Consider the following 14354-nt stretch of genomic DNA (forward strand, 5'->3'; position numbering starts at 1 on the left):
TTATAATAATAAAAAGTTTAAAATACCTTTTTAAAACTGGTTTCCCTTCTTTTTGTTTACAACAGTATTATATCGCTTGAGGTCTTAAACTCTGAGAGAAGGGTTGAGGAATAACTTATTAAGAACAAAGCCAAGTTTCATCTAGGTAAATGACATGATTGACTCATTATTTGGAAAGTTTCTTGGTTATTTGGCATGTTAAATTTATTCTGGCTACCAGACATTAAGTAAATATATCTGATCTTAATTTTTAATTGACTACTAATTAAATTGATTAATATGAACTTGAAGGCAAGCTACATTGATTAAATTTTGGGGTAAAGTAAGTCATTTCCTTTATGGGTAATTATTCTAATTTTGCTAAAGGTGCTATATGGTGGAAAAAATAACATCTCTATAGTTGTGATAAATTTATATTTAGCTCATAAATATCTGTAGAAAGAGAACTATCAATTAAAAATTTGGAATTGTATAGATAACTATCTATCAAAGATAGTAAGACTCAAAAGAAATTTTAAAAAATTCTATTTATCTAATGATTTGGAATAGTTTTGAAGTAATTTCTTTTTTAACAGCTTTGTTCAGATAATACTCACATATTATATGACTTACCAATGTAAAGTATACAATTTAACATTTTTTGTATATTCACAGAGTTGTACAACATTTACCACAATCAATTTTAGAACGTTTTCATCTCCTCCAAAAGAAAGCCCTTACCCTTTAGCTATAACCTGCAATTCCCTACTCCCTCTAACTTGAGGCTACCACTAATGTACTTTCAGTCTCTAGAGATTTGCATATTCCAGACATTTCACATAAATGCAGTCATGCAATATGTGATTCTTTATAACTGGTTTCTTCCATGTAGCATAATAGTTTCACTGTTCATCTATGTCCAAGTATATATCAGTACTTCATTTTTTTTATAGCCATGTAGTATTCCAGTGTATGGATATACCACACTTTTGTTTATCAGTTGATAGACATTTGGGTTATTTCCACTTTTTGGCTATTGTGAATAACACTGCTATGAACATTTGTGAAGATGATTTTTTTTTTTTTTAATTACTGCTCATTGCCATATTTAGTGTTATATGGATAGAGGGGTGGCTAGCGGCAACTTTCCTTTGATAGTTGTGAATGTCATGCATTTGATTAAATTCTTGAGAAACTATTGCCAAGATATATATAAGTGGCTGATTATATTTGTTTTTATGAGATAAATTACCTTAGTTGTAAGTAATTATATTTTCTGCTACAGTTAATGATATTGTTAATTTTTGATGTCTTATAAATGCTAAAATAAGTTACTTGGTAGTTCTTACAGCTTAATTTTTATCAAGAAGTGAAATGTTATTTTAGCATCATTTAAATTCATTTTTTTCCCTCATTTTAATATGTTTAGGTTAATTTTCCATGTCCTTGATTAAGAGTAGCCAATGGGAAGAATTGTTCTAAATTCTTATTCTTCCCTATTCAACCATTTTGTTGTGGGTTTTTACTTAGAGCTTTCTCATTGTTTTTAAGCCTAATGTGTGAAATAGGTGTAGCAGGTGACAATCCTAAGTTAGGAGTAAAAGGTACCTAGAGAGCTAACTTGGGCAAAACAAACAAACAAAACACCAAAACATAAAGTAGATTCTCTTTTCTGGGTATTGCTGATTATGCTGTTCTTTTAAAATTATCAAGCAACAGTTTAGTAATACCTAGAAATACTTTCTTCTCTTGGTGTTTCTGAATTTTCCACAAAAAAAGTATATTTTAGAGCTAGATGGTTATCAATTTTTCCATAAAGCAATTACTCTAAGTGCCTGTTTTATTCTATTTTTATATAATTTGCATTTATTAAAATATACTAGTCTGGGTGATATTAACAAATTACCAAATTAAAAATAAAACTTGCTTGTCACTGAATAAAATAGAAACCAATTGTTTGCTTTTAAATTGGAGAAGATAGGAGACAGTAAAATTAAAAAGTTCTCATTCTTTTATTGCAAAGTACATATATAACAAAGTAATTTTTAAAGGAGGATAGTTAGATTGTCTTGCTAGTCTGATAATAATAAAGACAATTTGACTGCCTATGATTATGATAGTACTGAGCATACTTTCCCCCTATTTGACATGAAAAACTGTGTACCAGAAATAACTTAAAGTAATTCTCAGGCCTTAGAGAGTCTTATTATTGGGAAATAAAGTACAAATATAAATCTGAGACTTAAAATAAGTGTGCATTACTTTCTTTTCTCAAATATATCAGACAGGGTTTTTAGCTGCAAGCAACATAATCTATTCTAGGTATTTTAAGCAGAAAATATTATTGTGTAACATTTTCAGACTTTCTGGTAGTCCCAGGAAACCATGCATGGATAGTATGTAGCTAGAAGTAATGGAGAAGAAGAAATGCTCCACCACGTCACAGCAGTGTTCTAATAGACTCTAGGGACAGAGAGTAGACCTGCCACAGCTGCCCTAGGACAAGCAAACCCTTCCTCCCATGGTCCAGTCTTCATGTGTGTGATTGTCCCTAGTAGAAGAGGGTTGTAGTAAGTGTGGGTTAACCAATCTCTAGTTTCTGCCACACTTCAATTTTCTGTTATTTTCATTTCTCTCCTCTTTCTTTTCTTTTTATTTTCCTATCTATGAACATCTTCTGTCTTCTCTTGTCAGAGCCCTACTTTGCTAGGGTATCAAAAGCATTATCTAGATTCTGAAGAGTTTGTTGAAACCATTGCTGTTGGTCATGGGGCTGATTGAACTGTGGTATATTTTTGTCAGGAGAGCAATCCAAGTGTGAGAATCCTAGAGTTTTTTGGGTGGATATTTGTCTTTTCTTCTGTGTATATGTCCTCAGGCCTGCAGTGACAGCACGCTGTATGTTTCCTTTCCTACGGTCCAGTCCCCTTGGACTTGGGGCTAGAAGTGTCAAGAACATAAGAGCGTGAGATTTTCAGCCACTTGTGAACATGTTAGTCTGCCACTGTTTTATGGGTGCTGTCAGAAGACATGAACTTCTAGGTGGAAAACAAAGGGCTTTATTACCCACATCAGTGACCTTGGTATCAGCGTTGTATCAGCTCCAGTTCCATAGCATGACACCCATAGCGTGATGTAAAGGGGGCCGGTTGCAGTGGATTGTGTTTTAGGAGAGAAACCCTGAGTTTAGGGAATACAACTTTTATGTCATGGGCAGCAATTACTCTGATCTGATCCATATAGGCTGTGATGAAATCTGTTCAATTTGTCTTGTAGGGTATGCATCTATTCAATTTGTCTTGTAGGGTATGTCTCATAGAGTGTTTAATTAAGGCTGCTGGTTAATAGGACTCCAAGCAGCAGGATGAGGTTGACCTGAATTATTGATCCCAGCCAGGCCTTCCAGGTCACAGATCCAGTCAGCTGAACAAATCTCATAAACCGATAAACAATCTGGGTCTCCCTTAGAACACCAGGTGGCTTTCTCCTTAAATTTTTTATTCAGATACAGAATGATGTGTTAGTAATTGCACAGACTTCCTCTTGTTCAGCAAAGAGGAAATCTGGGACAGTTCTTTCATTCATAACAACCCTGGCCAGTGAGTTGAAGCTGACCTGAGTGCCTTTCAGAGCTGATATGGTGTCATCAATCACTTTAACTAAAATCAGGGACAGATATCTTACCACCTTTTCTAAATGGGTGACTCTCGTTTTAGGGATCACTGCCTGCAGGGTGTACATACTATGTTGGTTTTCCTGCGAGGAAGCTCCCCCAAGTATCCAAGGTTAGCCTGTTTGGAGAGATCTTCATAGTTACCTGAGGACTACCTGAAATACTGGTAGTGTTTCTGTAAACACTTGAATGTCTCTTATGACATCCTGTAAGGTGCAAGTCATGGTGTTTTTGAAGAGAGAGGCAAGTTAATACCTATCTTCCACACAAGATGTATATATCTAGAAGGTACACGTGGTGCTCCTGGAAGGAAAGTATGGTTTGTTGTTGTTGGAATCCCCCAGTTGAGACCTTCATTGTTTAAGGGCATACAGGGTGATGGGGCTTCTAACATAACCTCCCAGCCAGCTGATAAGCTTTACGATTCTTGGTTCAGGAAGTAATTGAGTCTAATCCATGTTTGGGGGATTGGGGGGGTGTCAGTCTAACCTATCCTTTTTGTCTGTGCCACTTTTACCCACTCTACGGAATGAATAAACTACAGTTAGGAGATTTGGGATGGAGCAGACATCCAGAGATGTGGAAAGATGTTTTGTAGAGGAGGTGCAGGAGCTAAAGCTATCCTTTGCTATTCCTACAGACTTCTTAGTAAAGTTTAGGTCATGGCAATCAAATCATGGTTATAGCTCTCTGGTGGGAGATGGCATGTTGTGCTGTAGCAGAGGAACTTTGAGCTCAGAGAACCCAAATCTTTCATAATGAGCTGTAAAATCATGCCTGCCCTTTGCTCTGGAGACACACTGTCTCTATCTTCTAAGGTTGTTTGCTATACAAACATCCTTTGAAAAGATGACCTAGAACAAAGATTATCAATGCTTCTACTTATAAACATTATATCTTTAGCCTTCTTAAGCTACAGTGATAACGCTGATGCAGTAGTAGAAGGGGCAGTAGATGGTTGTTATGTCTTTCTAGAATTCCTATGGTAGATAGTTCTCTACTCTGGAATATATTTTTCAAAAAAGCAAAAGCCCAGGATGTAATAGAAGCTTTTCGTTTCTCTGGAACTGTTTGTAGAAGAAAACTGTGTTCCAAACTTACTCAAGTATCCGGCATGCATGTGGTTTTAACATGTATTTCATGATAACATGTGAAAGTGCAGAGGGTGGTCATATGTAGAGAACAACAAGAAGTGAAAATATTCCGTTAAATACTTAAAAAATAAGAAATTTGATTGTTTCAATTGTAACACGAATCAGACAATTTGAAAATGATATTCTTGTTGAAACTTGCTTTGTGAAATAAGGCTGTGTTAGTGTGGGTCCTCTGAGAAGCAAGAGGTTTGAAGTGCAAGAGACTAGGGGGAATGTCTGTGAGGGGACCTGGAGAGGGAGTTGGGGGAGGCTGGGAGAGCTGTCAAACTCAGTGCAGATCTGACTCTAGGTGAGGGAGAGAGAGAAGGAACGAAGGTTGGGGGAAAGTGTCTCAGGCTGTCCTGTAGTTCTAAGAGAGCTTGGCAAGGCCACCGGGGAATCCTTGAGCCAAAGTCCCATGTGTCCAGGCCTGTTTTAGTATACTCACTGTGTTCAGGCATTGGCTGGAGGAGCCTGTGAGAAATGTGGCTTCGGCTCAAATGCTGTGTTTCAGAAGGCAGCAGCAGGGGCTGTTTGTTGATTATGCTCCCTACAAAGATTGAGAGTTGCATTCTCATGGCTGTTGCAAAGACAATCAAATTTTTTCTTAATTTTAAAAAAAACCTCAGGATTTTATTCAGTTCAATTACATAAGAGATCTTTGAAAATTTGGTTGGATCTCATTTTTTCATGTCTCAGAAAGTAGGGAAAAAAACAGTATTTTTTTAATTTAAAAAATTAAGATTTTTTTCCCATTATATAAGTAGTTTATGTTCATTCAAATATTAAAAAGAATAGGAGAAAAATCTCAATTGAGTTTAATCACTGTACTTTGAAATTTGTCACTGGGCAATAATCAGACAAATACGATACTGGCCTCATCTTGAAACAAATCAGAAATTAACCTGCCTTTCTGGATTTAGCCAAGTTTATATGCTTTGGTTGATTTTGTTCCCCCTATCTCTTAAATGCTCAGAATTCACTCACATTTTATTTTTCCAAGACAAAGTAAAGGTCTTCCTGTAATGAATAGTAGTATCTATTATTTCTTTTTAAGTCCCTCCCCCCCATCACTGTTAACTAAAGTTACATTCAATTTCAAATACATTGTTCTCACATTTAATGAAGGACCAAGTGAAGAATGCAGAGTATTAATAGTTTATTTTTAGGACCATTTTTGGGGCATCCCAGAAGGATCAACTTGTTTTAATTCCTCTGTTTTGAGTATTACTTTTATTGAGATTTGCATCAGTAGGATTAATCTATAAGTTTGAAACAATAAACTAATAATAATGTGAACTGATATTGTCATATGGAGCACATCTAAGTATAAACTGTGGTTAACATCATCTAGAATTTACTGCCACTTTTCTGAATCTACATAGTACTTTCCTCATGTGTTACAATAGGCTTCTAGAAAGATAAACTTAACTAATGTTTCAAAGGTAACTGCAAAGTTTCATAATTAAACAGTATAATTAGTTAGGTAATTATTAAGTGACTGCTTTGCCCTGGGCTAGCCAGAAACTGGAACTACAAAGATGAATGAAATAGTGTCCTGCCCTTAAGAAGCTTATACTCAGGAATTTAAAGCTACCTTTAATATTTCATATGAAAATTGCAATATTAGCAGTTTCAGAAAAGTTCCTGGGAAAACATAGAAGAAATTAATGATGTCTTTGGTAATATATGAATAAATATTTTTTAAAGTCGAAGTTCTTCTATATTCCTGTTCATCTAAATTATAGCCTCTTGAGTCCTGCAATTTATTTGAGTCTGTATGGGATATATGCAGTTACTTCAAACTCTGACTTGCTCTCTTATTGTATCTACCATTTATAGAACATGCAATTAGAAATATAAATAAAATTATAGACTATTACATCTGTTGATATACTTTATTATTTCCGTGTTTGTCTACATGATATAGTCTGTTTTTTTATTCTAAATTAATGCACATGTATAGAGAATTTTAAAATCTTTGGAGTTTTTTTATTTGCACTGGAGGCGAAATATTTCTCTGTAAGCATCACTTACTCATTTTAACTTGATAAATGTGAAATTTGATTGTGCAAAGACAGATAGATGATTTCTCCTTTGGGGTAGGGAAAATGAATAGCAATGTAAACCATATCTTCCAGGCCCAGATAATAACTGTTCACAGATTCTGATAGAATTTTTATTTAAGTATTTTACTGGTACTTGTTTTCAGTCTGGATTTAGCTCCTCAAACTGATAGATTTTTACAACGTAGGAAAGCCATAATTTTACTTGTAAAAACTTCTCCCTATATTGAGGATGAACATGTTGACTCAAGAGTTAACTTTCTAAAGACTACTTGCTTCTGTTGTATGTTAGACTTTCTAAATTCCTTCAGGACAGTCATGTAGAAAGCATCTGCTCTGGCAGCCATTGAAAAAATAGAATGGGCCTTGGTGATGGAGCTCAGGCATTACACCTGTTAATGTCTCTTGAATTTTGTGCTTAAGCTTGTTTGTCCAAAGAGTCAGAAACCAAAGGCTGAAAATGCATAAAGTTTTTATTTTTTCTCATATTTGTGTTGAGCAAAGTAATAGATAGCAGTAAAGTGTGTACTAGAGGAAATTGAGGTGCGATGTATTCACATGTGACGAAACCTCCTCACTTTATTTTCAAGGGCAGGAAGCTACTTTGCTGATTAAATGACATAGATAGTGGCATGTTCCTCTATTTTGCTGTTAACCTCTTCCTATACCTGATGATTTTCCTTTGATCATTTGCCCTGTTCTTAAGATTTCCTTTGACCAATTCTAACCCACATGTTGAATATCTTTGATATTTCTGTTTATAGTGTATCTACTGTCTCATTTATGACATTGCTGATATTTGTCCCACTATTCGTTATTCCCTTTTTGGCTGCTCACTCACTTTAAACAGTCTTAAATTTTGACAGCGGCATGCTGGTCAGATTTTAGTGCTTAGATATCAAATATAACAATTACTAAATATTTCAACCAGCGGGAACTGAAACCCCTGTTGGTGTCTCCAAAAATAGCATTTTAAATTCGTATAAACCTTGCCTTAAGGAATGGAGAAAAGACAATTTTGGGAACAACATGAAGTTAAACATATTGATCAGTAGTCCAATAGTTCTTTGGGTAGAAAGCAGACTTAGAAAAATAACATTATCAACAACAACAAGAAATACTTTGCATCTCTAGAGAGAAATATTTTTGCTTCCACTATATGGATTTTAGATAATGAAAGGTATATTTCAACCAGGGATTAAAATGAAAAGTGGAGAAGTTGAAAGTTGGAGTGTTAAATGTGAACTGAAAAATAGTGAGCTATGTAATTTATTTCTGTCTTAATAAACATAACATATAGTAATGTTGAATTTTTGCCAAAGTATGAGAATCATTGCCTGGTAAATTAACTTCTAGAAATTAATTATACAGTATTTATCATTTAGTTTTTGGTTAATCCTATTAACCGGCTTCGAGACCCTTGTTGACCTTGAGGTCTTTAGGACTTTTTGTTTCTCTTGAAGAATGGAAAATTATTATTCTATTTTAGGTAAGTATTATCCATCCAATAAATATTTGTAGTTTTCAATTTCTTTTGTATGTGTGTGGAATGATATTATTGGACAAGAACTTAACTTTTAGTTATGAGTGAATTTTTTTTATGGAGCAATACCAATGGCTAATGTTTCTCCATCTCTTTCATCTCAGTAACTGCCAAATAAATGAGAAATAAAAAAAACTCCACTGAAACTATATTTCTTCTATAATTTATAATTCACTAAAATATTTTACTTAAATATTGTTTTAATAGGCTCTCCTGTGATGGAAAGTATTTGATAATACTTAGAACAAAACTTCCATGTTTCAGTTTTGTCAATCTTTCTTCAATGTTGGAAACCCTGTCTAAGTCTTACTTCGTAATCTGTTGTAGGTAGCTTGTATGCAGCTCATCAATGCCCTTGTTACCTCTCCTGATGATCTGGACTTCAGGCTTCACATCAGAAATGAATTTATGCGTTGTGGATTGAAAGAGATATTGCCAGTAAGTGCCCTGCAGTCTCCTTATTAATATTTAAATTAGAAGAGTACTTGAGTAGGGGGAAATTTAGATAAATTACCTTCAAGAATAATTTATCTGTGGGATAAGTCTTGAGTATAAAAATCTATTTTTGAAATATAGATGCTAAAATTTGAGTATTATTTAACACTTTAAATGTTTAAATGCTATAGATCAAGTTAAATGGTTGGTTTATTGTTTATATGTTTCTATTCTTTTGCATAATTAAAAACAAAATCATTCACCATAATTTCTATTTAATATCTCTAGATTTTAAAACGTATTAAGAATGATGGCCTGGATATCCAGCTTAAGGTCTTCGATGAGCATAAGGAAGAAGATTTGATTGAGTTCTCCCATCGCCTTGAAGATATTAGAGCTGAATTTGAATATCCTTTTGTTCTCCAGTCTAGTCAAATAATATATAAAATTACTAAATCCAAAACATCCAGTTGCACTCCCTAAAACATTTAACCCATTTTTATATAAACAATATGAAATCAAACCTTTATGCATCAGAAGAGCATTATTATTTTACTAGTTTAATGTGTATTTCTTATGAATACGAAATATGTAAATGGGTCTTACTAACAAATGGATTCTGTTGGATTGGCTCCTTGTGGTATGTGTACAATCTCCTCTTTTTTCTTTTCTTTCTATGTTTGGCATGTCCCCTCCTACCTAGTACTTTCCAGCATTTGGAATGGTCAGCCTCATCCTGCTGGCTGCTCCTTCCCTGTGCCTTGGGTACATACTGCTCCAGGCCCTATCTTAATTCTGCGTATCTGCAGATGTTTGTGCTCTTCCTGAGATCCTATGCTTAACTGGGGCTTCTCCATGACAGGTACAGTGCTTGGCACCAGCTTTGTTGATCAGTGCACCCTCAGAACTCTATACCGTATTCACAACCAGCTGCCCACCTCCTTTGTTCCCATCAGCATCTTTGTTTAGGAGAGGCAGATTGGTTGTAGTTAACTGCAGAGAAGTCAGAAAGTGTCAGGTCAAGTCACTATTTCCAGAGTTTGCCCTGATCCTCAATATCTGTGTTTTGTGTTGAATATACAAGATACCTGTATTAGGGTAAGATACACAGAGCAGATTCTATGTCTTATTATTATAGTTGTTCAGTGTAGAGTATAAATAAGTCTATATACTCCTTAATCAACTCACTGAAGCATATGATGTTTACAACATGGTGTGGAACACAGTTAAGGAAACTAGAGCAGAGGGATATTTCATTTCTATTCTTCAGCATCTTCTGCTGATTCGAAATGATCATTTTATAAGGTAAGAGGAAGTTATATTCTAATGTTTTTTCACTAATAAACGTGTTAATTTTGTAGTTCACCTGATATTTGATTTGGAAAAGCAAATAATTTTGTAATTCTGTCATAATATTGATTCATAGAATGCATTGTTTCCTCTGGGCATACATTTGGATAGATTTAAGCTCCAGTGGATTCTTGGTTACAACTTTTCATCTGAATAAAAACACAGACTAGCAACAAATTGCTAGTTATTCATGTAGTGGATAATATTTTCTGGTTATTCCTTAGGCAGTAGGAATGATGTTGATTAGTTTCTTTTTTAAGTTACTTGAAAGGGTAGTAAACATTGCTTTCATTAGTGTTTAAATAGCTAGAATGTGCCTTAATAATACAGTGGCATTTAATGTTGCTAATGTATCAGAAAAGCTATACAAATGGCTTTTCAAATTTGATTATATCCTAGACATCTGAGTTTAACAAATGTTTATCCTTTCTCAACCTCATCTACATTAAAATGTAGCTGTAAGTGGTTATTAGTACCTGACTCACTGGGTTGTTATGAAGATGAAGTGTGGCAATATGGGTAACACTCCTAGAGCCAAATCCCTGGCACATGGTGTATGCTCAATAAATGTTTTCTGTATCCTCCACTTTTATTTCTTTTTTATGATGGAAGCTGAGGTCTTTGAAGACAAAATCCTTTTCATTGCCACCATTTTAGCTTTGCTAAATACTCAAATACTGATTCTCAAATACTGTAGGTAGTGTGTTTTTTCCTATTTGATTTCAAGTAGAAGAATTTCTTAGACAAGCCTCACTCAGCCCATGTCCTCTGGGTGATGTCACATGGAGAAACTCAATGGTTTTTTGATGTACCTAACGAGATAAGAGTCAACATGTTAAAACTTTAGGTTCGGGCCAGCCCCGTGGCTCACTCTGGTGAGTGCAGTGCTGTTAGCGCCGAGGCTGCGGGTTCGGATCCTATGTAGGGATGGCCAGTGCGCTCACTGGCTGAGTGTGGTGCAGACCACACTGTGCTGAGGGTTGCGATCCCCAAAAACTTTAGGTTCTTCAGGATGCGTGTAGGTCATGCATCAAACTTCCTTTGTAGTTCGAAATCCCATTGATAATATATGAGTTTAGTAACCTGTTTTGGTGTTTAATTTACTAATTTTTGATGTTTTATTAAAAATGAAATACAACAGTTTAACCACTTTATAAATGCTATATAAAAATCCGTTTCTTAATCCATGTGTGGTTGGTCCTGTCAACCTCTGGATGTTTGATGGTATTTAAGTTCTCAAGAATTCAAGACTGTTATTTGCTTTTAGTGGTTTGACTGTGTCCCTAGTGCTGCAGGGACTGTATCTCACTTATGACTCTAATCCCCTTGTCTGTGCTCCAAAAGGGCAAGTGGTTGTGTCTAGCTTCAAAACATTAAAAAGCTCAATTGTTCTGGAGAATGTTCAGGTGATCCTATCATTTTAGTGGAATCAGGAATCTCAGATAAATATTAAATTGTAGCATTTCCAAAGTTATGTTAGTGAGGCATGACTATTTTGGTCATCTTTTGAGAACCAGCTTTTAAATTTGGTGCTCATCTGTGTTGATTCCTTCCTTGGCTCTTTAAGCCTTAGGACCTTGGTCTTGCTTTCAGAAAAGGTTGCTATGAAGGTAGAGTTGTTCCAATGACTGCTGTACTTGACAACTCCATCTGTTTCTTCCCCATATCCCCAAACTCTTAAAGTTATTTATTAGTATTGTTGTTCTTATTATTTATTCTTAAAAAGAGATTATGCTATAATTACAAGATTATGTCAGAATTGTGGTCATTAACATAATATTTTTGTGATACATTCATCTTTAAAATTTTTATTTAGCCTTTTATTTATATACAGTAAAATTTACTGTTATTGATGTACACAGTTCTGTGAATGTTGTTCTTTTGGTTTTACCTTCATCTTTTGGTTTTATCTACCTAAGATGGACCTGGATTTTACCTTTTCAGAAATCTTAGATGACCCGAACATTTTTTGTTTAACGAACATTTTAAAATATTTTTAATGAGAACAAACATAAATGACAGATTAACTGTTTCCATGCGGAATGCAAAATATTCTCATTTAAAAGAACAAGTAGATGGAAAAATTAGATTCTTTTCTTATTTTTACTTTTGGGACAAAAGAAAATTTTACTGAAATTGAACTCATCTGGAAAATGTACATAAAAGGAAGCCCCTGTTTCTCAAGAAAAAGGGGGAAAATAAAATGAAGCAAGACATTTGGAAAGTGGAGAAGATGATCAAATTCAGTTCTGTATCAAATAACTAATGGCATACCATGTGCAAAATACCATGAAAGTTGAATGTGCATGAGAGATAATTACTGATATTTGTTAAAAATACTACAGAGAAAATACTCCAACAAAAACGGCATTTTATCAGTGAGGTAATAACAGTTTATGATTACCCCTTAATTACATTATTCACATATTTCTGATTCACCAATATTGCTCCTAGAGATTATTTTTTAGTTTTCTTTTCTGAAACCCAGAAGTACATTATTCTTTGCCAGTAATGCCCGCCAAGAGTTTTTGCACAAAATTTCAGCTACATTATAAATGAACTCAAAACTGGGCATTGCAGAATTAAGAAGCAATTTACTGGAATTATGATTATTAAAATTATAATTTTTATTATTAAAACATTAGATTAACATTGGTTAAGAGTAAAAAAGGACTGTATCATGTAAATTTTCAAATGTGATAGATATAAGTATGTGTGAAATGTAAGTACCTAAGTGTAAATGTGGTTATTATGGCTAAAATACTAGGAGGTGGGCTATAACGTCTTTGAAAGAAGTTGAGAAAATTGAGGCAAGCATAGAGAGCACCTTCATGCTTTGATTTGTACCCTAGAACCGTTTCTTGAACATTTTTACTCTCTGTTAGTCACCTTTGGTAATGTTAAGCAGTAGTAAATTTTGTTCAGCCTAACAGGTGGTTTCTTAGGTGGAAGGTAAGTCAGTCAAGGACTGGGAAGGAAAGCCTAAGTGGCTGGAGCAGCCATCACATACTTGACGAGGAGGATTTGGAGAGAAGTGTGCCAAAAGTCATTGAGGAGAGAAATAAGTCCTAGGGGGTGATTGGGGGATGGAGGACTGTACTTCATTAGAATAGTACCCATGCCATCTATCACTTCGGTTTTCCTTTTACATTTTTTGTCTGTTTCTTTCACATGTGTTTGAAAAGGACCAGTCGACACCAGTTGACGATCCACCAGAGAGAGCTCGTTTTATTAGGCAGCACACACATGTATATATAGGGCTTTAAGGGAAAGCTGATTGGTTTAAAATACAATCCCTATTTAGCATACCGCATGGGGCTTGGGGGAGAGCTGATTGGTGTGCGATTTGCGCTGGCGGGAAGGAGAATGTGGAAGAGAAGGGCAACCAGCGCCATGATGGGGTGTGGCCAAGAAGGGCTTATGTGATCAGGGTGTGATCCCTTGGGGCATTTGGGTTCTTACATTCCTCCCTTTTTCTTGTTTTAGGAAAGGGGACGTTGAAGTCATCGAGCTACTTCCTGCTGAACTGGGGCGTTGTGTGGGGGGTGGGCAAAGGGAGGAAGGTACATAAATACCCATTATGAAACCCCAAAGGAGGGTGGAGAAACAAGTAATTTCAAAAGGGGAGAAGTCCATAAACGTTCCTTGAAGCCACAAGTTGCGCATGCACTGGTTCCATTGTTTGTAGTCAGAGACTGGAGGGGGCAACCAGGCGTCGGTGGCGAGGGCATGTAGGAATGCGTTTCCTCTGTAAGGTGGTGTCTCTTCAGCATTGGCTGAGGCGCTCACCAGATGAGGCGAGGGGTTCATCGGTATCTAGGAGCTGGTAGTTTCTAAGTAAAAGCTGGTTAAAGGCCTGATTAGAAATTTTTCCCACTTGGGCTTGAAGAAACCTAATGATGCAGGGCAAGAAAAGGCACGTTATGAGGATAATGATTAGAGGTCCCAAAATGGGCCAAATCCAAGTTAGGATAGGGCTTAAGATAAAGGAAGAAAAGGGGTTAGAACTGGATGTGGTTCGTAGGCTGGAAGCTAAGTCGGTGAGTTTGATGATGTTTGTTTCTACTAGACCAGATTCATTGATATAATAACAGCATTCTTCTCCAAGGAAGATGCAAGTACCTCCTTTTTCTGCAGTGAGGAGGTCTAGTGCTCTATGGTTTTGGAGGGTGACC

At 35.6% G+C, this 14354-nt stretch overlaps 1 protein-coding gene across 4 annotated transcripts in view; it reads left to right on the forward strand.

Annotated features, from left to right (window-relative positions):
• DIAPH3 (diaphanous related formin 3) overlaps positions 1–14354 on the forward strand; it is a 493080-nt gene that overhangs the window by 148730 nt on the left and 329996 nt on the right. For all 4 annotated transcript variants that reach the window (XM_063102549.1, XM_063102550.1, XM_063102551.1 and 1 more), the window contains 3 exons: positions 8722–8832; positions 9118–9236; positions 10018–10134. In XM_063102549.1, coding sequence (XP_062958619.1) covers positions 8722–8832; positions 9118–9236; positions 10018–10134 — 347 coding nt within the window. The remainder of the gene's footprint in view (positions 1–8721; positions 8833–9117; positions 9237–10017; positions 10135–14354) is intronic.

Source organism: Cynocephalus volans, chromosome 7 (assembly GCF_027409185.1).
Source record: "Cynocephalus volans isolate mCynVol1 chromosome 7, mCynVol1.pri, whole genome shotgun sequence".
Lineage (NCBI taxonomy): Eukaryota > Metazoa > Chordata > Mammalia > Dermoptera > Cynocephalidae > Cynocephalus > Cynocephalus volans.